The 27,984-nt window shown below is 39.5% G+C and overlaps 1 protein-coding gene across 6 annotated transcripts in view; it reads left to right on the top strand.

The window, feature by feature from the left end:
• The window catches only part of Abl2 (ABL proto-oncogene 2, non-receptor tyrosine kinase), a 115,620-nt gene extending 87,981 nt beyond the window's left edge, over nt 1-27,639 (top strand). For 3 of the 6 annotated variants that reach the window (XM_078022379.1, XM_078022380.1, XM_005319756.5), the window contains 11 exons: nt 2,228-2,290; nt 3,426-3,596; nt 6,314-6,609; nt 9,795-10,067; nt 11,329-11,413; nt 12,540-12,717; nt 13,331-13,515; nt 14,794-14,946; nt 15,664-15,753; nt 17,544-17,717; nt 18,245-27,639. In XM_078022379.1, the coding sequence (XP_077878505.1) occupies nt 2,228-2,290; nt 3,426-3,596; nt 6,314-6,609; nt 9,795-10,067; nt 11,329-11,413; nt 12,540-12,717; nt 13,331-13,515; nt 14,794-14,946; nt 15,664-15,753; nt 17,544-17,717; nt 18,245-19,968 (3,392 nt within the window). In that variant the 3' untranslated portion in view covers nt 19,969-27,639. The remainder of the gene's footprint in view (nt 1-2,227; nt 2,291-3,425; nt 3,597-6,313; nt 6,610-9,794; nt 10,068-11,328; nt 11,414-12,539; nt 12,718-13,330; nt 13,516-14,793; nt 14,947-15,663; nt 15,754-17,543; nt 17,718-18,244) is intronic. The other 3 variants (XM_078022382.1, XM_021722621.3, XM_078022381.1) reach the window with 2 other exon arrangements.
• The last annotated feature ends 345 nt before the right edge of the window (nt 27,640-27,984 follow it).

Here is a 27,984-nt window from a genome sequence, read left to right as displayed (position 1 = left end):
AGGAAATATGGAAGATGTGGAAGCGTTGTTAGGAATAGTTGCACTTTAAAATAGAGTAATCAGAAAATGCCATACTGGGAAAGGTAGTATTTGAGTAAAATGTCATGGGGACAAGTGTTTAGGCAGAAGGAAAACCAGCACAAAGATCCCGAAGCAGGAGTGTGTCTGCCATGTTTAAATGATAGCAGGGAGGCCAGTGGTCAGTCAGAATGATATAAACTAAGGCGAGAGTAGTTAAGAGAGCACAAGACACAGAGTGAAGGACCTCATAGGCTCTTTAAGGATTTTGGGTTTTACTCTAAAATGGGGAGCCATTGAAAGAGTTTTAAACAGTTTGGTTTATGCATTAAGAGATAACTGGAGTGTTGACAAACAATAGGAAGACAATATAGAAGCATGGAAATCAGTAGCTTCATGAAATAATCTAGGTGACAGATGATTATTGTAACAGGATGGTGGTAGTGGAGAGGGTGAGAGATGGATAGACTGGATATTTCTGAAAGGAGTGCCAATAGAAGTTCTGAGTGAATTGGATGTGGTATGTGTGAGCAAGAAAGAAGTCATGAATGATTACAACGTTTTTGGCCTTAGCACCTGAAAAGATGAAATTATCATCAGCTGAGATGGGAATTCTGTAGGAGAAACAGATTTGTGGTGGTGGTGGGGAGAATAGAGTAGTTTTGTATATTAAGTTGAACAGTGTTATTAGAGATTTCTAGTCTTTTATGTTCTGAAATCCAGCACAATATCTAGCATATAGTAAATGTTCACACAAGTTACTAGTTTTGTAAATCTTAAAACTTTTTTTGGGGGGGAGGGGTGCAAAGGTTGGCCTAGGCAAGTGCTATACTACTGAGCTACATCCCCAGCCCTAATCTTAAACTCTAATACGCTGGGTTTCACAAAGTTAGGTATAAATGTATAGCATTTGCTGTTTTTGTCCTAATAGGATTTAAGTTGGCTACAATGTCTGCTTAATACTACAGTATCTTTAACCTTGTCATTGATGATAGAAAAGTTCTCCAGGGGTGAGATTTTTATATAATTTCAAACAGGCAGCTTGTATCTAAAAAGAATGAAGTGTATTTGAAACTGTACTTTGATAATCATTAGACAATAATAATTACAAAACATTATTTCTGACAAAATCATTTATCAGTATGGATCTTGGGGTGTTTAGTGTGGCCTTGTTAAATTGATAAAAGTGAATATTTACTATGGGTTTTTTTTGACAATGCTCTTGATTTTAATGAAGGACTGGCATTTGTGACCCAGTGGAACGTCTGCTAGAGCAAGTAATTTTTTCATTAAAATAAAAATATAGTACATGTGACCACTTCAAAGAATGTTTCTTATGATATGTTGTTGTTGTTGTTTATTTGGTAATCCTAAATTAGTTATCTTATATATAATTTAACTGTTTCATCCATTGTAACTTTGTTTAAACAGGGAGCAAGTATTTGCTTTAAATTGACTTTTTGGGACACCTGAACATACCTTTTAAGTCTATCATAATACTTTTAATACAAAACAAAATTTAACTCTAGAAATTCAGACATTTCTTTCTTTTCAGAGAAGAAATGAATGTGATAAAGTGAAACTATGCCACTCTTTAGATAATTACAGATCCGCCTGCAGTAGGAATTTCTGTCAATATTATGTAGATAGATATGAAACATTGTTTAGTGTGATTTTAAGATTAAAATTCATTTGTTTCCTGTCATATATTTTTGTGTAAGTTAGCATTTCATTCAGCTAATAGTTACTGAACACATATTATGAAAACTAGACAGAAGATTCAGTTCTTATCCTTAAGGAGTCTCCATTGTAAAGTGTGGGAAATAGACATAGATGGAGGTGATTGATGGGACAAATGTCAGGTTTTGAAAGCATAGAGAGGTGTATCGTTTCCTAGGGGAAGTCATAGATTTCTAGGGGAGCTAACTAAGTGTGGTAAGGTGAGAAGTCAGCTAGTCAGAAGAAAGTGGAATGAGAACCCATTCTAGGTGTACAGGACTCAACAAAGACCAAGAGGTGGGAAGCAGAGTGGCATATGTTAAATGTGAGGTGTGAAGTGGGGAGAGACAAAGTTGGAGAAGTAGATCTTAACCATCTACTAATTGTGAAAGGTCTCAAAGGCCATGCATGATAAGGAGACTTCAGCTTGATGGTGAACTCTTGAAGTGACTTAAGAAGAGTGATGTGGTCAAATTTTTGTCTTAAATAGATCACTTTGCCAGCTGTGTGGAGGATGGATTTGAGGGAGACAAGACTGGAGGCAATAGTCCAGGTGAGATGTTGGGGATCTGAACCGAGGTCTTGGAAGTAGAGATGGAAAGAAGAATGGATTTGAAACAAAATAAGACCACAGATTTAAAGGTTTTTCCCTTCAAATATGTTAAAAAATAATTTTAAATTAAAAGGAGAGACTTAATACAAAAATGTTGTTCTATGACAGACAATTGGATGGTTTGCCTTAGCAGACAGCCACTAAAATCAGTCCCAGAAATCTAGAAAATTTTGGAAGAACAATTATTTTTTGTATAGCCAATCTGGGCTATGTGAGACAGGTGATCTTTCATACAATATAGGTATCACCTGTCTATGTGTATGAATAAATTAGGAACTATAAAGCCTTGAGGAAGAAACTGGTCTTACTAGGCTTCAACCACTGCACATGATAGAAACTCAATAAATATTCACTGATTAAATTTTCAATATTTTACAAGATATATGCTCAGGAAAAGAAATTAGAGGGTTTTTAAGTCATTAAAACCATGAACAGTTACAAACTGTTCTTAACCTAAAAAGATTGTTTGAAATGTCAAGAATACTTTGTATTGAACCAAAACATGTTTCTTTCGTTTTGCAGAAATTTAGGACTATTTTGCTGAAAGCATTATTTCTGTAATTTTTATACATAATAGAAGGTCTGGATTTATTCAGTACTTCTATATTTCTGAAATATTTCTTTTTCCTATAGTTTGATTTCTTTGGAAAGAGTAATGGAAGAAGTGTAGTTTAGAATTTATAAAACTTAACTATTCTTTATTTAAAGCCATCACCACAACAAAATATGCTGTGTGTTTTTTAAAGGTAGGAGCCTCTTCTTTCTGAGCTTTCTTTTTTACATTTTAAGAAAACTATGCCATATCTGATTTTGGTGCATGCATATAAATCAGAGCTAAACTTTGTGGTCCTTTCTCTATCTTGTTACCATTTCAAAAAGTAATTCTCTGTCTAATGCTCAGAAGACACAGTGCCTAATTGCTCATCTGCATGACTCCATTAACTGTACAGTTCTGTCTCTCTTTGGAGTTGTCGGTATAGGCCAGCAAGTGAAATAATCTGTATGTACTGAATTCAAATGAATTTTCAGCTGCTGGAACTCATTGTGAATTCTTTTCCCTTTTTGTGTCTTTCAGAAGCTTTGCACCGCCCTTATGGTTGTGATGTTGAATCCCAGGCACTGAACGAAGCTATCAGGTGGAGTTCCAAGGAGAACTTGCTTGGAGCCACTGAGAGTGACCCTAATCTCTTTGTTGCACTTTATGATTTTGTAGCAAGTGGTGATAACACACTCAGCATCACTAAAGGTGAGGCTTCCATATAACATCCAGTTTCTATTAGTGGTTAAGAATAAAGGAGACTGTCTGGCTTCTGCCACTGACTATAATTAGCTTGCTGATTTGGGCCCAGATACTTTTGGTTTGTTCCTTTTTTTAGCTGTGTAAGAGTTCTGCCCTATAAAGTGTAACTCTATTTTTTAGAGTTTATTAAGGATAAAACTGAATTAAAACACCTTAGGAATTCTCAGAAATCTGTACTGTATATGTTATGTATGTAATATATATATGTGTACATATATATACTTTAAAATCTAAGTATGTTCTTGCCTCTTGAATCTATAAAGGCTCCCACTGGGGAAAATGTATTTCAGGATAATTTTTAAGTAAATAAAATTGGAACTTAAATGATTATTTGTCAAACAGATGCCTCTTGTTTACAAGTTTCAGAATGGAGAATTAAATGAGAGTGGTCATTCCAAGAAGGCAGCCTGTCCCCACTCAAGGAAGGTCACCCATCTGTAAGGAAGGCAACCCTTCCCCATTTGAGGAATGCTACCCTTATATTTCTTGTCAGTATTTTCCAAGATAGCGTAGTCACCAAGGGAACATCGATACAGAAAGTCTTAATTTCTCATTTACGAGTTAGAGCAGCTGCTAGTCTACTGCTTAAGGACTAGGATTCCCTTTATCTATGGTCAAGAGTAGTTTCTCTTAAAATCCATGAAATGTCAGATTTTTCTTATCTCTCTTTCCCTTGTATTTTGGTACTGGTGCTCTGCCACTGAGCTACATCCCCAATCCTTTTTATTTTTTATTTTGAGGCATGGTCTTGCTAAGTTGCCCAGGCTGCCCTGCAATTTGGGATCCTCTGCTTCAACCTACCATGTAGATGGGATTACAGGTGTGTGCCTGGCTAGTTCCTTCTTCTTTGAAGGTGATACTTTGCTTACAGTAAAAAGAAGAATTCTGCTGAACTCAGTGCCTGCCTATAGCCCAGCTACTCAGTGACACTGAGATAAGACGATCATTTGAGCCCAAGACCTTGAGACTAGCTCAAGCAACAGGCAAGACTCTGTTCTTTTTAGAATTCCTCTGCCAATAGGCCCAATTTTTATGGTAGTCAAAATTTCTAGAGTTGAAAATTCTCCAAACTGCCAAAAAAAAAAAAAAAACCTGTCATGTTTGTATCCTAATTATGATGGTCTGTAATTACCAGTTCTATTTAAAGAAGGGGCAGTATGAAAATACACAAAACTTGGTCTTCTAGTTCTGTGGACTAATATAGAAAAGCAGAAGGGCAACAGATTTCCTATAAGTACAGAAATATAGTTGGCTAGTATTCATCTGTGCTCTCGTGCATGTCCACTGCCACAAAAGACACACTTTTGTCTGTGTACATTGTATGTATATTATATACCCATGTGTATGTATACATGTGCTTTTGTGTTTTTCTTCCCATATAGGTGTTTCAGGTAAGATAGTAGGGGCTACAAAGTTATGCTATGGTAAAAGTTTCTGGAGGTCACTGGGAAAAGATAGATGGCTACCAGAGATTATTTTGAATTTTTCTTCAATAGCCTTTGACTGGTAACTTCTGGGCCATGTGATTGATTTGGCATCCTTCTGATTTTTGACCCTTAGAAAGTAGGAGTGAACTCTGAATAGAAAGCCTTGCATCTGTTAGAGATAAGAGTCTAAGGCACTATAATATTTCATTAGATTAACTTTTATGCATTACTAAATAATGCATAAATAGAGTTATATATTAGTACATAATAGAGTTATATATTAGTAATACTTATACATTACCTAAATAATAATGGTATCTTTTTTACCTTCCCTGTTTTGCCAAAGACACTTTTAATCTATACCTGAAAATATAGGGACAAAATGGAAAATGTACATTAAAATCTTAAGTTTATAATGGTGTATTAAGAATTGTAATGCAAAAATTAAAAAAAAATCTAAGTTTTATGTTACAACTTTACTAGAGAAATCAAGAACATGGAAATTGTTAGCAAAGATTCACTAAGTGACTTGGAGTTTGGGTTCCATCTTCAAAGTCATCTTCCCTTTCCATATACTAATTTTAGAGGAAAAGATAGGGCATTCATTCTTTGTGGAGAGTAGGAGGGAAACCATAGCTATATTGGGAAACTATACCATCCTGGAAGTAGCTGAGCTTTGGGAGTCCTCTCTGCCTTCTCCTGCTCTCCTAGTTTTCTTAGAGAAAACATTGCTGAAAACTCTTTGTTCTTGTGTGTGTGTGTGTTTTTTTTAATTATTTGTTTATATCCGTAGTTTTGTTGCCTTGGTGCCAAATGATATTTAGAAGCAACTTGGTATTTCACATCTTACCTCTAATTCTTGATTATCATTATCATAGTAAGCTATTTTGAGGGAAAGTGAATTTTATTTTTCTTGCACTATCATTTTCTAGCCAGTTGAGTAACTGTTCTGTCTTGTATGTTTCTTAGCACCATAGAGGTTCTTGGGAACATTTCTAAGGGGTTATATAAACTTTTAAAATTTTGTAGTAAATGCCAGAAAATAATTTCTGTTCTTATAGTTCAAGCTACAAATCAGAGATCAATCAGGACATCGCCAGCTTTGTTATTTACAGAACATCTTGCCATCAAATTCTTATTTTCTTTTTAAGTGAGTTTCAAGTTTGACAATACACTGCATTGGTTTGAAATAAAGTCTTCTCTTTTCTTTTTGTTCTGTGATTATTTCGCGGTTAGGTGAAAAACTACGAGTTCTTGGTTATAACCAGAATGGCGAGTGGAGTGAAGTTCGTTCTAAGAATGGACAGGGTTGGGTGCCAAGCAACTATATCACCCCAGTAAATAGCCTGGAAAAACATTCCTGGTACCATGGGCCTGTATCACGCAGTGCAGCCGAGTATCTACTCAGCAGTCTAATCAATGGCAGTTTCCTGGTGCGAGAAAGTGAGAGCAGCCCTGGGCAGCTGTCCATCTCGCTCAGGTATGAGGGGCGTGTGTATCACTACAGGATCAATACCACCACAGACGGCAAGGTAAGACTTGCCAGTAACCACTGCTACTTGTGGACTGGCTGCTCTGTACAAAGAGTACTCTCACTGACTAAATATAGTTTTTTTTTTTTTGGTCTCACATGAAATAAGATATTTGCTGAATTTGTGAGTTTAGGATATTTGTCATGTTAGAGCTTGCTCTTTTCAAAACAATAAAGTAATATAAAGTAAAAAGAGGACTATATTAATAGTTTAAAGATGAGTTACATGCGAAGGTAAAGAATGAAGGGAACTGCTATGTAAGCTGTTCTAATCATCAACACAAAAATATACACCCAGTATATTGACAAAGAATTTATATTAACCCTATTTCATGGAAAATAAAAATGATCTCTAGAAAGTTCATGGAGTATGAGTTAAGACTTTTGAGACTGGCGTTGATCATTAAATGTATGTTTGTATGTTGATATAAATAGATCATTTTAGTCATTTAGTAGTTTTTATGGTGGGAAGATCACAAATTAGAATGAACTTATTTATTTATTTGTATTTGGTGGGGGTACTGGGAATTGAACCCAGAGGCTTTAACCAGTGAGCCACCCTCCCAAGTCTTTTTTTTTTTTTAAATCTTTTGAGACCAGTCTCACTAAATTACTTAGGGCCTTGCTAAGTTGCTAAGGCTGGCTTTGAACTAGAGACAGTTGCTGGGATTACAGGTCTGCACCACCATGTCTGGCCAGAATGAATGTATTTAGAATGGAATTATTATATTTTATAAATTAGGAAGTCTGAGAGCTTGTGTCAGTTCTTCTGTTGAAAATTTAGATCAAACCCTTTTTTCCATTTTTTTCCCTGTGTGATATGCATAACAGGGAAAAAGCATGGGCTTTAGACCAAGCATTCCTGTTTGCCTGTAATTTCAGATACTTGGGAGACTGAGGTAGACACAAGTTCAAGGCCAGCCTCGTCAACTTAGTGAGACCTTGTCTCAAAATAAAAAATAAGGGGCTGAGGATGTGGCTCAAGCGGTAGCATGCTCACCTGGCATGCGTGCAGCCCGGGTTCAATCCTCAGCACCACATACAAACAAAGATGTTGTATCTGCCGAAAATTAAAAAATAAATATTAAAAAATTCTTATTCTCTCTCACTCTCTCTCTTTTTAAAAAAATTAATAAAAATAAATAAAAAAGGCTGGGATTGTAGCTCAGTCATAGTGTTCCCTGAGAGGGGAAAAATGTCCCACATTATAGGGTTGTTGTAAAGATTAAATAAAATAATTTATGTAAAATATAATAGCTGGTACAAAATAAGAAATAAATAAATTACTAGTTCTATTTCTCTTTTTGCCCCACCATACAGACATAGTATGTTGTATCATGGCCCAAGCAAATAGAATCAGTTGTCTAACAACAGTAGAATGGATTAACAAATTGTAGTGCGTTCATAAAATGAAATGTCTTTTAACAACAAAATAAACATAAAGTTCTATATCCAACACCATGTGGAAATCTATGGCTTACAGCTGCCTGCTTTTATAAGTAAAATTTTATTGAAATGCAGCCACATCCATTTATATATGTATTCATACATGTATTCATCTGTAGTTACTTTCTGTTACTAGGCGGAGCTGAATAGTTGTGTCAAGAGACCCTATGGCCAAAAGCCTAAAATATTTATTTTTTTACCTCTTTACAGAAAAGTTTGCTGGCTCCTGCTACAAAAAGTCTCATACACATGAAGCTGATTGAAAGAGATTAGTGATTGCCTGGGGGTCGGGATGCGGGGAAAGTGGGAATAATTACTGATAGGCATGGGTTTTCTTTGGCAGGGGGTGATTAAAAATATTCTGGAGTTGTGAAGGTTGGGCAGTTTTAAAATACACTAAAAACTACTGGATTATAAACTTTAAAATGGTGAATTTTATGCTATCTTACAACACAAACGTTGAATGAAAGAAAGCAGACACCAGACATACTGTATAGTTAGTTCATTTGTATACTGTTCAGTCAGAGCTATCTAAGATGTTTGAAGTCAGCTAGTGGTTACCTTTGCAGGACTAAGTAGGTAGAGGATTCAGGAGTGCTTATGATGTTAAAATTTTTGGTGTGGGTGATATTTTCATGAGTGAGTTTATTTTATAAAAATCACCGATTCTCTATTTTTGATATGCTTTTCTGTATGTAATCAAGTAAAAGTTTCTTTTTTAAAAATAAGCTCCCATGGTAGATAAAGCCAAAGACTGCGTTTCTTTACATTTCTTATTGCTTATCACAAATAAACAACTGTTTTGTTAATAACCCTGAAACCCCAAATGTAGCATGCGCGGGCTTTCTTGTGCACTCTCTCTCTCTCCCTTTCTCTTTTTAAAAACAGCTTAGGCATTCAAGAAAACACATTGTAGCCTGTATTCCCATTGGCTCAGGAGGTTGGGTCAGGCGGATCACAAGTTCAAGGCCAGCCTCAGAAGTTAGCAGGGTCCCTTAGGGGACCATTAGTAATTATTCCCACTTTCCCCCCATTTAGTGAGACTCTGTCTCAACATAAAAAATAAAAGGCTGGGGATGTAGCTCAGTGGGGGCCTCGGGTTCAATCTCCAATACCAAACAAAACAAAACAAAAAAACCCTTACATGTTGTAATTAAAATGATTAAGATAATTAAATAAGAATCATAATGCCTTCCTCACCCCCCTCCAGTCTAAATCAGTGGTTATCAATTTATGTTCTTTGTAAGATTTGGGGGTAATATTTCATTAACTTTGACAGGAGACCAACCCCTGCTTATCTACTTTAATCAGAACATCTCTCTTTTTACCCACCTTATATATTTGGATTCTATAACATTATTGTTTAGAAACTACTTGAAGACCAGTGAGCTTGATGATCCAGAGAGACATGTTGGAAGTCTCTTTCAACTTTAAAAATAGGGAGTGATTTAAACATTAAACTGAAGTTCTGTTGTTGCCCCTGGCCATCAGCATTTAACGCAGTTTACCTCAATTAAGATGTAAGGGGGTTGCCTGGGATTATGGCTCAGTGGTAGAGTGCTTGCCTACCATGGTGAGGCACTTCACTGGCTTTGATCCTCAGCACCATATAAAAATGAATTTAAATAAAAGTGTTGTGTTCATCTACAACTAATATATGTATCTTCCATCTTCATATTTTAAGGCTTTTTTAAAAATCCTAATGTCTTTCAAGTTTGTTTATTTTTTCTTTTTCACCAGGTGTATGTGACTGCTGAGAGCCGCTTTAGCACTTTGGCAGAGCTTGTTCACCATCATTCCACAGTGGCTGATGGGCTGGTGACAACATTACACTACCCAGCACCCAAGTGTAATAAGCCAACAGTCTATGGTGTATCCCCCATCCATGACAAATGGGAAATGGAACGAACAGATATTACCATGAAGCACAAACTTGGGGGCGGTCAGTATGGAGAGGTTTATGTTGGTGTCTGGAAAAAATATAGCCTTACAGTTGCTGTGAAAACACTGAAGGTGGGTTGCTGAGAATTACAGTTTTCAGGCATCTTTTTGCCTGTGTACTGAATCACTTGGAAGTACCAGTGTGCTCTTTTTTAACTTTGGAACACTTTCCACCCACTGGTGCCAAACACATCAGCAAATCGTGATGATTAACCCTAGTGACATTGCTGACAACACAGGGCAGATTATTCACTGCAATGCAGTGAAACCCACATGTGGGAAAGGTTCATTTCTGGAGAATGTTTATGTAGATCTTGGTGGGAGTTGAAAAGCAAATTATAAGTTACAAAAACAAAACAAGCTGTTTTGCTTCCTGTCAAAGACCCCTGCTGGACAGAATTCTTCATGCATTGTCTATGAATCATGGGTCTTTCTTATTCTGTTCTATATCTCCCTGCCTCTTGCTCCTCCCATCTCCATGCAATTACATAGTTTTTTCTTGTTCTTAAGTTTGCAGAAATCTTTTTCCTGATACTACTCTCTCTTCTTTAAGCATCCCAGGATCAGATTACAGGGTCATCACTCATGGAATTTACTGATCTTATCCCAGAATCTCAGTGACTGGGAAATCACTCATACAGGTTACTTTCCAACAATGAGTAGTTGTCAGTTCTATTTATTAAGCATAGTTTGAGTGTGAGACAATATGTGAGGCTTTGCAAATATGCATTGCTCCTTAAGTGTGTGATTTAATTAGAAGATAAACAGGTAAACAGCTAATTGCTCTTATCTTTTCATTGAAATGCCAAGGTATCTAAAGAAGTAAAGAATTTCCAATCTAAGTCTCCTGTGTTTTAGTTGATGTAGGATGTGCTATTGAATTTTGCTCACCCTCCTAGTTTTTATTCCAGTTTCTAATATTGGATAAATTCAGGAACTTCTGTTGAACATATTAAGTTGTCAGGAAAAAAAATTTTGGTTGTAATAAAATTTCTTAAAGTGAAATGCTAAAATATTCAAGGGATACTCCCTTTTACTTTTAAAACTAAAGCCATAGGGGCTGGGGATGTGGCTCAAGCGGTAGCGTGCTCGCCTGGAATGCGTGCGACCTGGGTTCGATCCTCAGCACCACATACCAACAAAGATGTTGTGTCCGCCGAGAACTGAAAAATAAATATTAAAAAGTCTCTCTCTCTCTCTCTCTCCTCTCTCACTCTCTCTTTAAAAAAAAATAAATAAAGCTAAAGCCATAGAATTATTAGTTGATTCAAATGATTAAGATAAGGATCTATCTCTTTGTTTTTTTTTCTATCTTACCTTCCCTGTTTTCCAGGAAGATACCATGGAGGTTGAAGAATTCCTAAAAGAAGCTGCAGTGATGAAGGAAATCAAGCATCCTAATCTGGTGCAACTATTAGGTGAATAAACCCGAACCATAAGTTTTCATAAAGATGCTTGCCCCCAGCCCCTGTTGTCTTCTAATCATTCTTTGGAATCATTGTGATAAAAATTCCCAATGAGAATCCATTTCAGAAAATGGTTGTCATGGACTGGGGGTATAGCTCAGTAGTAGAATTCTTGCTTGGCATGCATTTGGCCCTAGGTTCAAACTCCACCACCACCACCACCCCAAATGTTATTTTGAACAGTAGGGGTTGGGTTGAAAACAAACAAACAAACAAACAAACAAAAACAAGGGAGGGCTGGGATATAGCTGACAATAGAGTGCTTGCATAGTACATATGAGGCCCTGGATTAAATACCCAGCAGTACCAAAAATAAAAAAAAAAAAGACAGTGGCCTAGGTTCATTCTGTGTAGGAAACTGCCAAGCATAAATAAATGATGGCTGCCCCATTCAAAATTCAGAAGCATTCAAAATGGTACTAAGTCAAAAACTTATCACAATAATTTCACAAAATAAGGAAACTTTTACAGTAAAACAAGAAACAGATTAGAAAATTGTTACCACCCCCGTCACTTTACCCAAGCAGGAAATACTATACTGTGATAGATTGATTTCACCCATTCAGATCACAGAGAAGCTTTTGACTAAACCCTTATTTTCTCTCTATAAAGTTGGGCCAGTTTCTGTGGATGTTCAAATAGAATCAAACTATCTGAAAGAAAATAATTTCTTGTTGGCTCTTCACGAGGAATCTGCTATGTGAAAATTCTTGACTATGGAAACAGTTAAAATCTTTTTACAAACTATTATTACTTCTAGATAAGCATTGTTAGAATGTAGTTGAGTGGGAGAATCAAAGGCATGTCCAGAACTCTATAAAATGTGGTCATCTTTTCCCATTGCGGAATTAACACAAGTACCTCTTTTACACAAAGGCAGATGAGTTTCCAGAGAATAATATAAATGGAAGCAAAGACTTCCTTATCAACCAATTTCTTAATTTTTGCTATGTTAATTTCACAGAATGTGGTAAAAATTAGCCAAACCAGACAAAGAATTGTTGAAATATTCTTGGCCATAATGACTTGGATTATTGGAATGTATACTAATAAAACAGCCTCTCTCTTCATCTATCAGGTGTGTGTACTTTGGAGCCACCATTTTATATTGTGACTGAATACATGCCATATGGAAATCTGCTTGATTATCTCAGAGAATGCAACCGAGAAGAGGTGACTGCAGTTGTACTGCTTTACATGGCCACTCAGATCTCTTCTGCAATGGAGTATTTAGAGAAGAAGAATTTTATCCATAGGTGTGTGAAACCTGTTATTGCCTTCTTGCTTGATATAAAGATGAAGAAAAGAAAACCTTCCCAGAAATTTTCAGATCATTAAAGAAAGTAATTATCTCTATCACAGGGCTCATTAAATGTAATTTCTAGCTTGTAAACTTATTGTGCTCTGATTAAAAGTACTAATGAGAGATCTTTGTTATTCTCAACATGTACTAGCTCCTATTTTTCCCAGCACTGTATCCAAGGTCCTTTTGCTCCATCTAGTGGCTGAATTTAAAAAAAAAAAAAGTAGCATCTGTCTCTGGAAATATTTTGTTAATTTTTATATGGTGCTGAGGATAAAGCCTCCTAAGCATCTCTAACTTACTTTTAAAACCTGACCCAATACTTTTAAACCCATTTTATACAACCTGCTCTATCCTAGCATCATATAACTGCCTCTTGATGGCTGTTCTATAAGTGTTACAAATTTAGTGCCTTTTGTCTTTGTTAGTGATTATCATAAAATAACTACCATGATTGTTAGTACTTATCAACTCTTAGAGCACAAAGAAGCAAGAATAGAAGATTTATGACCATTTTTCTCACCATGTGAGTAGGATCACATTAGAATTTATTCTCTTTCCCACAGAGATCTTGCAGCACGCAATTGCCTAGTGGGAGAAAACCATGTGGTAAAAGTGGCTGACTTTGGCTTAAGTAGACTGATGACTGGAGATACCTATACTGCTCATGCTGGAGCCAAATTTCCTATTAAATGGACAGCACCAGAGAGTCTTGCCTACAATACTTTCTCAATTAAATCAGATGTCTGGGGTAAGGTTGGAAGAGAGATTTTCCTGTGTGTCATTTTATTTTCTTTATATATCCTTTTAATTCCTTTGAGTTTCTCTTTTATATAACGTTTAAAAAGTCAATCAAAAAAGGGCACTGACCCTGGGCCTGGTATCTCATGTCTGTACTCCAGGAGGCAGAGGCATAAAGATCACCTGAGACTAGGAGTTTAAGAACAGCCTGGATAACATAACAGGACCCTATGTCCAAAAAAAAAAAAAAAAAAAAAGGTCTAGACCTTCAAAGAAGTCACAGAATAGAACTCATATGCATTGGAGTGCTAATGATCCATTCCTTGTAAAGCTCCCTGCTGTTCACATAGGTTTTATTGCTCATTTCCAGAGCATGTGACATAGAACACTCTTTTCAAGGAAGGCATGAGGAGGTTACATCTAGTATTAGTCCTTCTAATAGATCTTGTTTCTAGTACCCTGAGAGCAGAAGGACTTATTAGATAGAGTCTACCTAGCAGACTGAGCAAGTCTGAAAATGTAGATTGTGGGTAGGCAGAAATTGTTGTAGGATTCTAAGTCACTTCTTTCCAGAAAGCTCCAACTCAAAGATAATCAAATTGTGATATAATCAAGCAAATTCTTTTTTTTTCTACTGTTAATTTTGCCTGATTTTAAATGAATCTATTTTTCATTACTTTTCTGATTATTAGCCAACTTTAAAAATCATGTAATTCATTAAATAGATCAGAGACTGTTCTAAGAGTAGTTAGATTATGTCATAGGCTTTATATCATCTTAGTTTGTTATACTTTAGTGTAATAAAGGAAAAACCTAAATAAAAATTGTGAATTTTAGAATTATCCTGAGATTTTTTTTGGGGGGGGGGCAGCATTTCTGTGGCAGATACCTTAGACAAATAAATCATGCTATAAAAATTGGCAAAAGGGTATATTAATGTTGCTGTGTGATTATGAACCAAAAAAAAAAAAATTGGGTAGTGGGGTACTGGGAATTAACACTTTTTTTTTTTCTTTTGGTTCTAGCACTTTACCACTGGGATACATTCCCATCGTTTTTTAATTTTTAATTTTGAGATAGGGAGGCCCTAAGCAACTTAGCAAAACCCTAAGTTGCTGAGACTGACCTTGAACTTGAAGTCATCCTGCCTCAGCCTCCCAAGTCACTGGGATTACAGATGTACATCATCGCGCCTGACTGTGAATCAAAAGAGACCTTACCTAGTGATAGAAAAACAATAAGACAAAACACTAAGCTTTTTTTTTCTCCCCCCTTATTCCTTATGCAGCTTTTGGGGTACTATTATGGGAAATCGCTACATATGGAATGTCACCATACCCAGGTATTGACCTGTCTCAGGTCTATGATCTACTGGAAAAAGGATATCGAATGGAACAACCTGAGGGATGCCCTCCTAAAGTTTATGAACTTATGAGGGCATGTGAGTATTTGTGCATATTTTAATTTTGAAATGCCAACAAGTTGAGATGGTTAACAAAATTAGAAATATTCTTTTCGATATTAGATTGAATCTAGCTTCATGGCATTTTAAAAGTTTGTCATTTATCAGCTAGCTGAAACAGGATAGGCTCTACCAATGAGACTTACTAGAATCCTAAGAATAGTTGTCTGCAGCCCAAATATTGACCCAATTTCTCAAAAAATTGTATATTTAATAAGATCACAAGAATTGGGTTTGTAGAGGAGTGTTGAGTAGTAGATTAAATTACAGTTGTGTTCAAATACAGGTTTTATATTATTTTCTCAGTGAGCATTGGCAAAAGTGAATTTTAAATGTTTCCTTTCTTGTACCCTATTAAATTTCTGGATATATTTGGACTTGTTTCTTCACAACGTTTAAAGACAGTTTTTACTTATTTCATTTTTCTGCTGGAAGAAAACTTGCCATTTTCTAAGTGATTTTATACCCCTTCTCATTTTTACAGTAGAGGGAATGGGAACTGAGGCTGGATAGAAGGACCAGCCTTACTAAGTGGATTCTTACACCTCTGGGTCTAGAACTGAGAGGTAGTTACATGTCTGCCATAATGAACATGTTGTAACTAATAAACCCACATCATGATGCATGAGCCTCATTGTCTGCTATGCCATTGGATATGTAATTCTGGCAAGGAACTACTTCTCTTCTGTCACATAGGCTGGAAATGGAGCCCTGCTGACAGGCCCTCTTTTGCTGAAACACATCAAGCTTTTGAAACCATGTTCCATGACTCTAGCATTTCTGAAGGTAAGAATCTGGTGGATTTAGTATTGGTAGCTAGTTCTGGCCTGTGGGGAGTGGTGGGTCATTATATTCCAAAAGTATTCAGCTCCTCTGGCCATGGTGACACTTGCTTGCCTATAATCCCTGTGACTTGGGAGAATGAGGCTGGAGGATCCGAACACAAGGCTAGCTTCAGTAAGTTGTCGAGATCCTTTCTCAAATTAAATAATAAAAAGGGTTAAGGGTGTAGCTCAGCAGTAAAACATTCCTGGGTTTTTTCGTACTGGCCCCAGTACCCAAGTAAAACAAAACAAAACAAAACAAAAAAAGGGATCTGCTCTTACACTTGACAGCTCTGTTTCAAGATATTTGGTTAAGGCTGGGATTGTGGCTCAGTGATAGAGTACTCGCCTAGCACATGCGAGGCCTTGGGTTTGATCCTCAGTGCCACATAAAAAAATAATAAATAAAATAAAGGTATTATGTTCAACTACAAGTAAAAAATAAATATTTAAAGAAATATGGTGTCTCAAAAATAAAGTAGTCTCTTCATAAAGAAAATAAGTTTGAAAATTCTTTATGTATCAACATTTATGATAAAGGGAAGAAAAAAAGAAAAAGTAATATGAAAATACCAAATTATTTGAACCACATACCAAGTCATAAAAGCAATATTTAGGGCTGGGGCTGTAGCTCAGTGATGGAGCACTTGCCTAGTATGTGTGAGTCACTGGATTCAATCCTCAGCACCATATAAAAATAAATTAATAAAATAAAGTTATTGTGTCTAATAAAAGAAAGCAATATTCTATCATTCATCTTCTAGAAATATATCTTAGCTACAAGGTATAAAAATTTAAGAACAACCAAACATCTTCTGTGCTGTTAATTATTATAGTATTATTGAATACTTTGAATTGTATTCTTAGGGCTGGGGATGTGGCTCAAGCTGTAGCGTGCTGCCTGGCATGCGTGCGGCCCGGGTTCGATCCTCAGCACCACATACCAACAAAGATGTTGTGTCCATCGAGAACTAGAAAATAAATATTAAAAATTCTCTCTCTCTCTCCTCTCTCACTCTCAAAAAAAAAAAAAAAAGAGAAACGGGGACGTTCAATTAAAAAAAAATGAATTGTATTCTTAAACCTGTTGGCATGGAAAGAGGTTTAGAAGAGATAAATTAAGCTATCAACAGAGATAAACCACTTCTTATTTAAAAAACAAGGTATGGGCAGGAATGGTGGCACAACACCTGTAATCCCAGCCACTCGGGAAGTTCAGGCAGGAGATTAGCGAGTTTGAGGCCAATCTGGGCAATTTAGTGAGGCCCCAAGCAATTTAGTGAGCTTAAAACCATCCTCCAGCTTCAGCTTCCCAAGCAGCTGGAGCTGTAAGCATACACCACTGCACCCAGGTGAATTTTATACTTTAGCAATCTATTCTTCATTTCTTTCTCAATTGTATGGTTTTTGATTTTTCTTTTCCTTTCTTTCTTATTTTGGTATTAGGAATTGAACCCAGGGGTGCTTGACCTGAGCCACATCCCTAACCCTCCCCCCATTTTTAAATTTCTTTAGTTGTTTTGGTTTTTAATTTGTTATAATCCCAGCCCCTTTTATATTTTATGTTGAGACAGGGTCTCACTAAGTTTCTTAGGGCCTTGCTAAGTTGCTGAGTCTGGCTTTGAACTCACGATTCTCCTGTCTCAGCTTTCCATTAGTTGTGTGCTTTTTTTGTTTTTTTTTTTGAAAAGAAAACTCCCTTTCTCTGTCATAAAATTATTCTTTTCATCAGGCCTCTTGTCTTCTTCACAGAGGTAGCCGAGGAGCTTGGGAGAGCTGCCTCCTCCTCGTCGGTGGTTCCATACCTGCCCCGATTACCTATACTTCCTTCCAAGATGCGGACCCTGAAAAAACAGGTGGAGAACAAAGAGAACATTGAAGGAGCACAAGATGCCGCAGAAAATCCTGCCTCCAGTTCAGCACCAGGTGAGGCCTGAGGAGGTAGAACCAAAGCTGAAACTGCCTTTTTTAAAGAAGCGTAGATACGATGCTTTTGTGCCCGTTTTATGCCCGTCTTCCCTGAAGACAGTGTGGCCTCTGTTCTACCTCTAGTGCTGGTCCTGCATTGCTATTGCTAGTAGTTCTGATCTGTCTGTCCAACATAAGACTCTGCCACCGGCTCCATTTCCTCAGCCCTGGCTCCTGCATAGTTACCATCTTTACAGTTCTGGTGAAAATGTCTTCATTAAGCCGGATAGGTGATGCTAGATACATTTGTTTTTAGAAACAGAATGAATACTGAGGTAAGAACCAGCAGGGTATTTCCCCTCACTTACACTCACACCACATTTGGAACGGTAATCACCATGAAATGATAATGTATTTATTAATTTCCTCTAAGTACACCAACACTTGACACTTTATTGATGCTGACAAAATTTTACAATTCAGTCTTACTCTAATGGATTCTCTTCTTGTCTTTTACATCATACTGATTGTCCATTTCTCATTAGGGTTCATTAGAAGTACACAGGCCTCCAGTGGGTCCCCAGCACTGCCTCGAAAACAGAGAGACAAGTCACCCAGCAGCCTCTTGGAAGATGCCAAAGAGACATGCTTCACCAGGGATAGGAAGGGAGGCTTCTTCAGTTCCTTCATGAAAAAGAGAAATGCTCCCACACCCCCTAAACGCAGCAGCTCTTTCCGAGAAATGGAGAATCAGCCCCACAAGAAATATGAACTCACGGGTAACTTCTCACCTGTTGCTTCTCTACAGCATGCTGACGGGTTCTCTTTCACTCCTGCCCAGCAAGAGACGAACCTGGTGCCACCCAAGTGCTATGGGGGGAGCTTTGCACAGAGGAACCTCTGTAATGACGACGGTGGCGGGGGTGGGGGCAGTGGCGCTGCTGGGGGTGGGTGGTCTGGCATCACAGGCTTCTTTACACCTCGCTTAATCAAAAAGACACTGGGCTTACGAGCAGGTAAACCTACAGCCAGTGATGACACTTCCAAGCCTTTTCCAAGGTCCAACTCTACATCTTCCATGTCCTCAGGGCTTCCAGAGCAGGATAGGATGGCAATGACCCTTCCCAGGAACTGCCAGAGGTCCAAACTCCAGCTGGAAAGGACAGTGTCCGCCTCTTCTCAGCCAGAAGAGAATGTGGACAGGGCCAGTGACACGCTTCCAAAAAAATCAGAGGAAGGTGCTGCTCCAGCCAGGGAGAGACCAAAAGCCAAACTGTTGCCCAGAGGAGCCACAGCACTTCCTCTGAGAGCCCCTTCTGGGGACCCTGCCATGACCGAGAAGGACTCTCCAGGGGTGGGAACGGCTGGAGTGGCAGCTGCGCCCAAGGGCAAGGAGAGGAATGGTGGGGCACGCCTTGGGACGGCTGGAGTCCCGGAGGATGGAGAGCAGCCAGGCTGGTCTTCTCCAGCCAAGGCTGCGGCCGTCCTTCCAACCACTCACAACCACAAAGTGCCAGTCCTCATCTCGCCCACTCTCAAACACACTCCAGCGGACGTGCAGCTCATTGGCACAGACTCTCAGGGGAATAAATTCAAGCTCTTATCTGAGCATCAGGTCACATCCTCTGCAGACAAGGATCGCCCCCGACGGGTAAAACCAAAGTGTGCCCCACCTCCACCGCCGGTGATGAGACTCCTGCAGCATCCGTCCGTGTGCTCAGACCCTGCGGAAGAGCCAGCTGCCCTGACTGCAGGACAGTCCACGTCAGAAACACAGGAAGGAGGGAAAAAGGCAGCTCCAGGGGCAGTGCCCATCAGTGGGAAAGCTGGGAGGCCGGTGATGCCTCCACCCCAAGTGCCTCTGCCCACATCTTCCGTCTCGCCAGCCAAGATGGCCAATGGCACAGCAGGTACTAAGGTGGCTCTGAGAAAAACCAAACAGGCAGCTGAGAAAATCTCAGCAGACAAAATCAGCAAAGAGGCCCTGCTGGAATGTGCTGACCTACTGTCCAGTGCAATCACAGAACCTGTGCCCAATAGCCAGCTGGTCGACACTGGACACCAGCTGCTCGACTACTGCTCAGGCTATGTGGACTGCATCCCCCAGACTCGCAACAAATTCGCCTTCCGAGAGGCTGTGAGCAAACTGGAGCTCAGCCTGCAGGAGCTGCAGGTGTCCTCAGCAGTTGCTGCTGTGCCCGGGGCAAACCCTGTCCTTAATAACTTACTGTCCTGTGTACAGGAAATCAGTGACGTGGTGCAGAGGTAGCCACTGTTAGTCTGGTGGGAAAATGCGTACACATTTCTGGGGGAGAGGGAAAGGGACATGTTTTCCTGTGTTCTTGTTTTCAAAAAATGAAAGACTGATACTTGAGTGTGTTTATGTGAAGTACCTCAGATCCCTGAGTTCTCACGTTTACAGGTTCATCTCAAAAATAAAACACAAATCATGTGAACATAGGAGAGGTGAATTAGGTAGGGGCAAGGCAGTGGTAGACAAGGAAATGCACCAGAATTCGGGGAACTTGGGTGTGACAGAAATGCAGTCCGTCCTTACCTGGAACCCTGTGAGGTGCTGGACTGGGCCACTGGTCAGCACTAAGGGTGACTGTGCCCCGGTTCACCTGGCAGCTTCGGTGGGATAAGAAAAGGAAAGCTGGGCCTGTGCCAAGAGCAGGTTTGCTCCAGGCCAGCCCTGTTATCTTTGCTTCCACAGGTCATCGCTGCTGCGGTAAGAACTGCGGGTCAGGTTGCTAGAACACAGACCAGGAAACGTGACCGCCTGCCTGCCCCTGTCTGCCTGCCTTTGGTGCATTGGTGCAGGGGGTAAAGAGTGCTGGGAGGTGTCATCTGGGAAGTTGAAGCCTCCTCCTGAATTGCTCCTTATTGGTCCCATCCCCAGTCTGATACATTATTCATGGACCAGGACTGGCTGACTGCTTGTTGGTGGCTGTCTGTTTACTGTAGGTGTAGGGGTCTCCTTAGTGGTTCTGCCCTGTCCCTTGCAGGGCAGGCTGTCTTCCTTTATTTCTGGCAGCATTCAGGGCATTCACTCATTGATCTTGAAAGCAGGGGTCACTGCAGGTTCTCACAGGGGAAGCCTTTTCTGACATAGTGCCCCTGCATATTGACACACTGGCCGAGGACTGCATATTTCTTTACCTACTAGAATACCAAGGAGGTGGTCCTTTCTTGAAACTGCACAGCCAAGCCTGTGACAGAGGAGAAGCTGGCTTGGTTGTAATGACTGTTTCTCCCTCCCTCATCACCTTCAGCCCAACCGGGTAGACAGTAGGGGAAGGCATCCCCCAGCCCTGCACCCCCCCTCCACCCCACTTGAATTATCCCATTATGCTTTTCTCTTCTCACATATCTGCCCCATTCCCCATCGTTGTACTTGTGTAGTTCATGTTGGGAATATTCTGTATTTATTTTACCATTTCATCTCTGTTTTAAGAGTACGTAATTGAAGGAGTAGGTCCTTTTCAGGGAGTACCAGTTAGATCCTGGAAACCTAATGACTTACCCTTAAATAGATTTTGTCCTTGAAAAATAGGCCTTTCTCTTCCCTATTCAATATAATTATGGAAAACTATGGCATAGAGTTGAGTCTAATGGGTTAAATATTATTAATGTTCTTGGTATCAGGTCTAATTCCAGTTACTGCTTCATTCTTTTTAGAAAGCTTTATGAACCCTCCCTCCATTCACAGGGAGGAACCAGTACAAAGAGAACCCAGTACAAAGTATTTTTATTTTCTTCTCCCAAAGGAATATTAGCATAGGAAGATAGGAATTCAACATTGAGCAGAGAGTTTTCTTCCTGGCTGTCCAATCGATCCCCTGTCAGGCCTCAGCCCTGTCTCTTAATCCATTAAATGATGGTAACAGTGCATGTTCTCAAGGGCGTTTTCAAATAAATGTATAGCTAACCCTTTGATAGCCTCCCTGGAAAGCTCTTTAATGCATTGTTATGTTGAATTGTTTTTCTTTCTTTGCAGAGTAGCAGATGCTACTGAATTTAGAACTGCTGAGCTTGTGTTAATTAAGCTAGAATACTGAGGAAGAAACTGTTTTCATCAGAGTTTGGCATTTTTTTGACCAAATTAGTTTTTTATCACTGCTGCTCCAAAGGAGGCTCAGGTTAAGAGAAGGATTCGCAGGGAGGAGACAGTACCAGGTATGCTGGCAGGTGTTGAGTGATCCGTGTCAGTATGTGACCAGTAGCTGTAACAAAAGCAACTGGTGGTCCTGTTAATACCTTTGTAGTAATTGGAAGAGAACTTGGATTTAAAACCACCCTTTTTCCTTACTGCTCCCCCTTATCAAATACCATAAACTTGAACTTATTTTAGTAGTTAGTCTTTTAAAGGTGGAGAAGAGAAAGCTGAAATTTAGAATATTGTTATGCTGCTTTTTAAGTTTATCCCTGCCATTGTGGAATGCAAGTTAAGGGATTATAATTGTTTTCAGGGGATTTTTTTTTTTTTTTTAACAAAGGCTCTATTTTTTCTTAAGAGTTCTGAAAATAAGCCTTGCAGAAACACTACTGAGTGTATTTCAGCTCCCTGGTTTTCTCACTGAAAAAACGATCTTGAGGATGGTGGGTGGGGGGCTGCATCTTACTCAGGGCAGCACCTATTTCTGTCTTGCTTACAGTGGGTGCTCAATAAATCCATAAATTGAATTGATTCTTCTCAGCACTGTCACAAGTAGCATTAACTATCGCAGCACACCCCATCCACATGATGCTTGGACTGTGTGACGTCAGGGGTGAGGGCTCAGGGCTCAGGTTGAAGAGGCACTGTCAACTTGCTATAAAAGTACAAGTTATGATTATGCTTGTAAAGGACCAGTTTTAAAGAGAAAAAAAAAAGAATCAAAACTTTATGTGAATTAAAAGGTTTGAATCCAAAGCAGAGAAAACTGCTTCTAGAGATTAAAAATGTCGTTTAATTTATCTAATCTAAAAGCAGGTAGTAAAGGAAAAGGCCTTGTACATTGTGTTGACGAGTGTCTGAAGTGGCTCTATAGATGCGCATACCTTTGGGTTGCCATGGCGTGTTTTCCTTTCATGTACAGGTAATATGATTTGAGTTTAAATTTTCTACCTTAAAATGCAATGTTTTGTGTTGACTATATGAATTGTGCATTACACAGAGTTTTCTTCTAAAAGGCTTTGTGTAAAGTTAACATGTACAGTTTTTCCTACAGACTCCTATCATGACTTTCAGAGATACAGCCTTAAAAATTTTGGCCCTGATGGGGTGCAGTGGTGCACACCTATAATCCGAGCCACTTAAGAGGCTGAGACATGAGGATCATAAATTTGAGGCCAGCCTCAGCAACTTAGTGAGGCCCTCAGCAATTTGCAGCATGTCTCCAAAAACAAAAGGGCTGGGGATGTAGCTTAGTGGTAAAGTACCCCTGGATTAAGTACCCAGGGCCAAAAAGATATTTTATGTGTTCTTACAGTGAACTTGATACCAAGCTGTGAGCTCTGTTATGCAAGAATGTTTTTCTAGATGACTTATATATACATAGAGGTCATTAAAGCTGACACCCTTTCCCAGATGCATTTTAAGGTTTAAATTAGAAATTTTCTTACAATTCAATTGAAAGTTGGCAGTAAAATAGTTCTTAGTTCATAAAACATGCTGCCTATTCTAAGGCACAGCCCATGTTTATTTAACTAAAGTCAGATCTTTTGCGTTTAAAAGATGCAGTATAGATAGTGGTTTAGAGTTCGGGCTCAAAACCAGTGAAGAAGACAAGTCATTTAACTTTGTTGAGCCTCAGTTTCCTCGTTGTAAAACAGGGATGATAATAGTAACTACCTCAGGGTTGTTGTAAGGATTAAATGAGGTAATGTTTATAAAATCCTTAGCTCAAGTGCCTAGCACACAATGGCACTCCATAACTGTCAACTAGTATTATTATTAACACTTAATCCAGGAAAGTACAACAGAATCGTTTAGGGTTTTTTTTTTTTTTTTTTAAGAAAAACTGATGAATTATTCCCATTCCAGATCAGAATTCCCAGTGGGGTGAGATCTCAGCCAGTGTGCTTTCAAAGAATCTCACCAGGTATTTGAGATACCCAACACTATCTGAAAACTGTCAGTGACCTTTTCTTCATAGATTAGGAGATCAGGAGGAGAGGATGATCAAGTCACTCTAGCATTATCTTAACAGTCAATGACCGGGCCAAGGCTGAATTCAGGGCTTCTGACTGCTGGTTGTGGCTCTTCACCACACCTGCTGCCTTGTGGGACACTGTGAAGAAAGTGGCTCAGAGAGACAATCAGTGTGCAGGGCGCTGCACGCTCTCTAAAGCACAGGCTTGTGGCACACTCTGACCCTCAGGGGCTTGACTGTTGAGAAATGGCAGCTCTGGCAGAGCAGCATTCAGGAGAACTCCGTGATTTAAAAGATTATTTGGGGTGGTTCTTTTGGACTGATCTCACCAACAACCGTCTGCACTTTGTAGTAAAGGAATATCAACTTAAAAGTTGTTTTTTTTTTTTTTTAACTAGTCCTACATTCCTTTTTCTTAAACGACTTTATTGTTCAATATCACTTTAATGACTGAGTTAATGTATATGAAAGCACTTTGGAAAAGTATCAAATCTAATATAACTATAAAGTTGTATTATGAATGTCTGTGTAGAAGAGAAAACATTTCACTAGTGCTGATTGGCCTAAACGCTTTTACCTGGGGGGGGACCTGAAACTGCAGCTATATGAAGAATCACCTGTGTAATTTATACATTTATAAACATGAAACTGCTACAAGAATATGTGCAGGTATAGCACATGGTTTGCTACAGTTGTAGTTCAGAGCTGAATAAATTCAGGAAAATTAGGGACCAACTTTTTGGTTTAATTGTGCTCTTTAAAAAGTAATGAAGTGTACTTGGCTTCAGAATACAGAAGCTCTTCTGGGGACCTTGGCTCAAGAAGGATGAGGCCTCTTACTCTTGAATATTTGTCTACAACCTGCCCAGCCATTGGTATCCTAAATATGGTGGAGCAGACTCGTTATCTGTTGGTGTTGACAGTGTCTTTTTTAACCTACGTCCTTTGTGGATTTGGAGGATGCATGGGGCCAGGGCATTGGGTTATTACTTCTAGGATTTCCTACTAGTTGTGACATTGACATTTATCATCTTTGTTTTTATCCCAGGAAGAGTAGATGAACTTAATTTACCTGTTAGATTATTAAATACTGAAGAGTAAATTGCAGTGGGACTGATGTGGGTTACAGCTGTGCTTCATTTTGACCCCTTCCACCCCTTTCCATTTTTGCTTGCATTTACCTGTTCCACCTGGACTGGGGTCCATCTTTGTATCTCAAGCATCTGTTATGACCAGTCCTTCTTAAGTAGGTGGGTCTCTGGGTTAAGTTTCCTTTCAGGGACCGATAGACTCCCCAGGCTATATTTCTTATTAAGTCAGTAGCCCAGCTTCTTTGAAAATGCCTACTTCAGTTTGTGGGCAAGCGAGAGATCTAGGGATCTTCCATGTGACAACCTGGGGAAACTGCTGGCTACAACCTCACCAGAAAGGCCAGGTCTTGGGCTGGTTCTAAAACTTCTGTTCTTAACAGGATATCTACATCTTTTGTATAGAGTTCCAGTTTTCTAACTTCCAGACTTTTCAAAGTCCAATAATTCAAGGCCAGCTTTTTGGGGGTTGGGTGCCAGTCAGCAGTGCCTGGAGTAATGGTGACTGTTACTGCCATGTTAAGCACAACCTCACTGCCATCCCTACCCTCCTCTTAGGAAGCATGGGCAAGTTTCAGGGCTAGGGACTGGACATGAGTGTGGGCACGATAGTATTTCCTTTGTTTCTGACTCATGATCCTAGATGTAAAGGCCAGGAAATGAGGAAGCTCTACCCTTGTAATTGGGGTGAAAGAAGATCCAGTGCTTCTCCTTGAGTAAGGAAGCCTACAGCAGGCATCTGGATTCTAAGCTGACTTGGAGCAGCAGAGGCCACCCATAAAGATTTGTACCTTCAAAGATGGGTTTATGATTTTTGCAGTAGAAAAGGTTTGTCTGCTCGGTTGCCGTCATGATTGAGCTAGGTCTGGGAGAAATGGGCTTCAGTGGAGCTCAAAGCCTCAGGCGGTGAGACTCCACCACTGAGGGCTTTCCTCACAGCTAGCCCTGATGGGAAGGAACGCTACAGGTTTCTCTGTCCCTGAGTGAGCCCAGGGAGGGGAGCTCTTCCTAGACCCTGCCCCCCCCTCCAGATGCATGCACTTCTTTCCTCCTATGTACAGCTATGGATTTGAAATTGTTTACCTCTCCTAGGAAAATGTCTTTTCACCTCCCCATTACTAATCAAACTGAACACGGTAGCAAAGCCCTTTCAACTGGGACAGAGTGGACAGATGGCATGTTGAGTGGGTCTTCAAACCTGCAGACCATATAAGGGGACACAGTCTTTAAGTTGAAAGGCTAGGCACAGTCTTGTCCCCAGACTAGACCACGTTTAGGGCAGAATTGTGATACCTGAACTCTGCACTTTCTGGGAGATTCTTTTTTCACCATTGCAAGAGCAAATTTCAAGGTCGTATGTTTCTGCAAGTGACTGAGCTGTGCACACAGAGCTTGAGGTCTCCGAACATACTACTTAACCCTTTAAGGAGCTGGTAAAGGCAAACTGTCACATGCCAACAAACGTTATAAAGGAAATGCAGGGGTTCTTTGGTTGGAACTGGGTTAGATTTGCTTCTGAGCCTCAGAATAGGAGGTTTAAATCATGTTTAGGTACCATAAAATTTAGTTGGAGAAGAGGACTTGTGCTTAATAATTTTTTTCCACATATGGGTACCTAATTTTCATTAATTATTATACAACAAAAATAAGTAAGCCAAATAAATTTAATCTTGTTTAGAAATTGAACGCATGATGCTCAGTGAACTCCAAGTACTGCTCTGTCGTTTTTAAGTCCCACACCATGTATTGTGCGTGGCAAGAATGCAGAGAGAGAGAGATCTGAGAGACACTCCTGATAGATGAGGGCTCCCTAAACCAGCTTTCTTCATTTAGACAGCCAGTTTTCATTGTGGCCACTTGGACTCCATTATGAGAAGAATTTTCTGAGATCTTGAGAAATCACCTTGATCAGGCTGACTGTCTTCCAGGGAATTAGTATACAGAAATAGAACAATGAGGCACTTACCTTGTAGTTCCCTAAAGAACTGTGTTTGAAAACCCTCCCCTCTCAGACCTGTGCACACATTTATGTAGTCAGCGCACGCGCACTGTTGTGCGCCCGCCCTGAGAAGCAGGGGTGTAAGTGCAAGGGGAGTGAGTCGCATCTTGCCTTGTGCACAGGGGCAGTGGCGGGGTTGGTGTGTGGGCCACAGGCAGGCTGGCTGAGCCACTGATGCAGACACAGCCCGTCTCCCTCACAGACCCTGCACTTTTCCTTCTTTGCTTTCTGACTTTATAAAGACTATCAGTGGAGAAACCCCAGTTTTGTGCTTGCTTGATTAAAAAAAAAGTTTGGACATTTCATGGTTGTTGACAGAACTTTGTCCTGAAACATGCTAATTCAGAAAAAGTGTTCAATGTTTATACCAAAGGTTACGCTCTGCAGGTGTGTGGTGCACAGAGGGTGCTATGTGTTGCTACGGGGACACAGTGCACAGTGAGACAGTATGGGATTTAACTGAAAACACTTCAATCATGGGTCACACTACCAGTGTTGTCAGGTATTTGTTCTTTATTGTTATTGTAATATATTTTCAATTGTTTTTCTAATTTAATTCTCACTCTGTTGTCTGACTGTGAACTGCTAACAGTGTTAAACTTGATGTAAATAAATAATGCCCTTGAAAGGGACTGCTCTCTGCCTGTCGTCTCACAAGGTTTGCAAGTTGTGTTTTGTTTTAAATAAAGGTTGCAATATTTTATTGACAAAGTGAACTTGAGTTTGAAGTGTTTCTCCCATGATTTTAATTGACAGGAAATCTAAGCAGAATTTCTCTAAATGTCATTTTTAATGTAAAGAAGCGGATTTTAGCAAGCATCCCTCTAGTGAACTCTAGAGCGAAGGGTAAATCTCATCCTTTGGTGGTTCACATTTTTTACCTAAGGCCTGGAGCCAGGCTGGTGTACATAAGGTAGGTAGTGTGACTCTCCAACGTGAGATGACTATAAAAGCAAACCTGACTCAAAATCCATCCTGAGTGGAAGAAGAACCGAGACAAGTCACGGGAGGAGTTCCACTTTATTACAAAAAGCTATGGGCTTATAAAGATCTAAGGAGAG

The sequence above is a fragment of the Ictidomys tridecemlineatus genome, chromosome 10, assembly GCF_052094955.1.
Source record: "Ictidomys tridecemlineatus isolate mIctTri1 chromosome 10, mIctTri1.hap1, whole genome shotgun sequence".
Taxonomy (NCBI): domain Eukaryota; kingdom Metazoa; phylum Chordata; class Mammalia; order Rodentia; family Sciuridae; genus Ictidomys; species Ictidomys tridecemlineatus.
The sequence above is the reverse complement of the archived record's forward strand: the minus strand, read 5'-3'. Positions and strand labels throughout refer to the sequence as shown.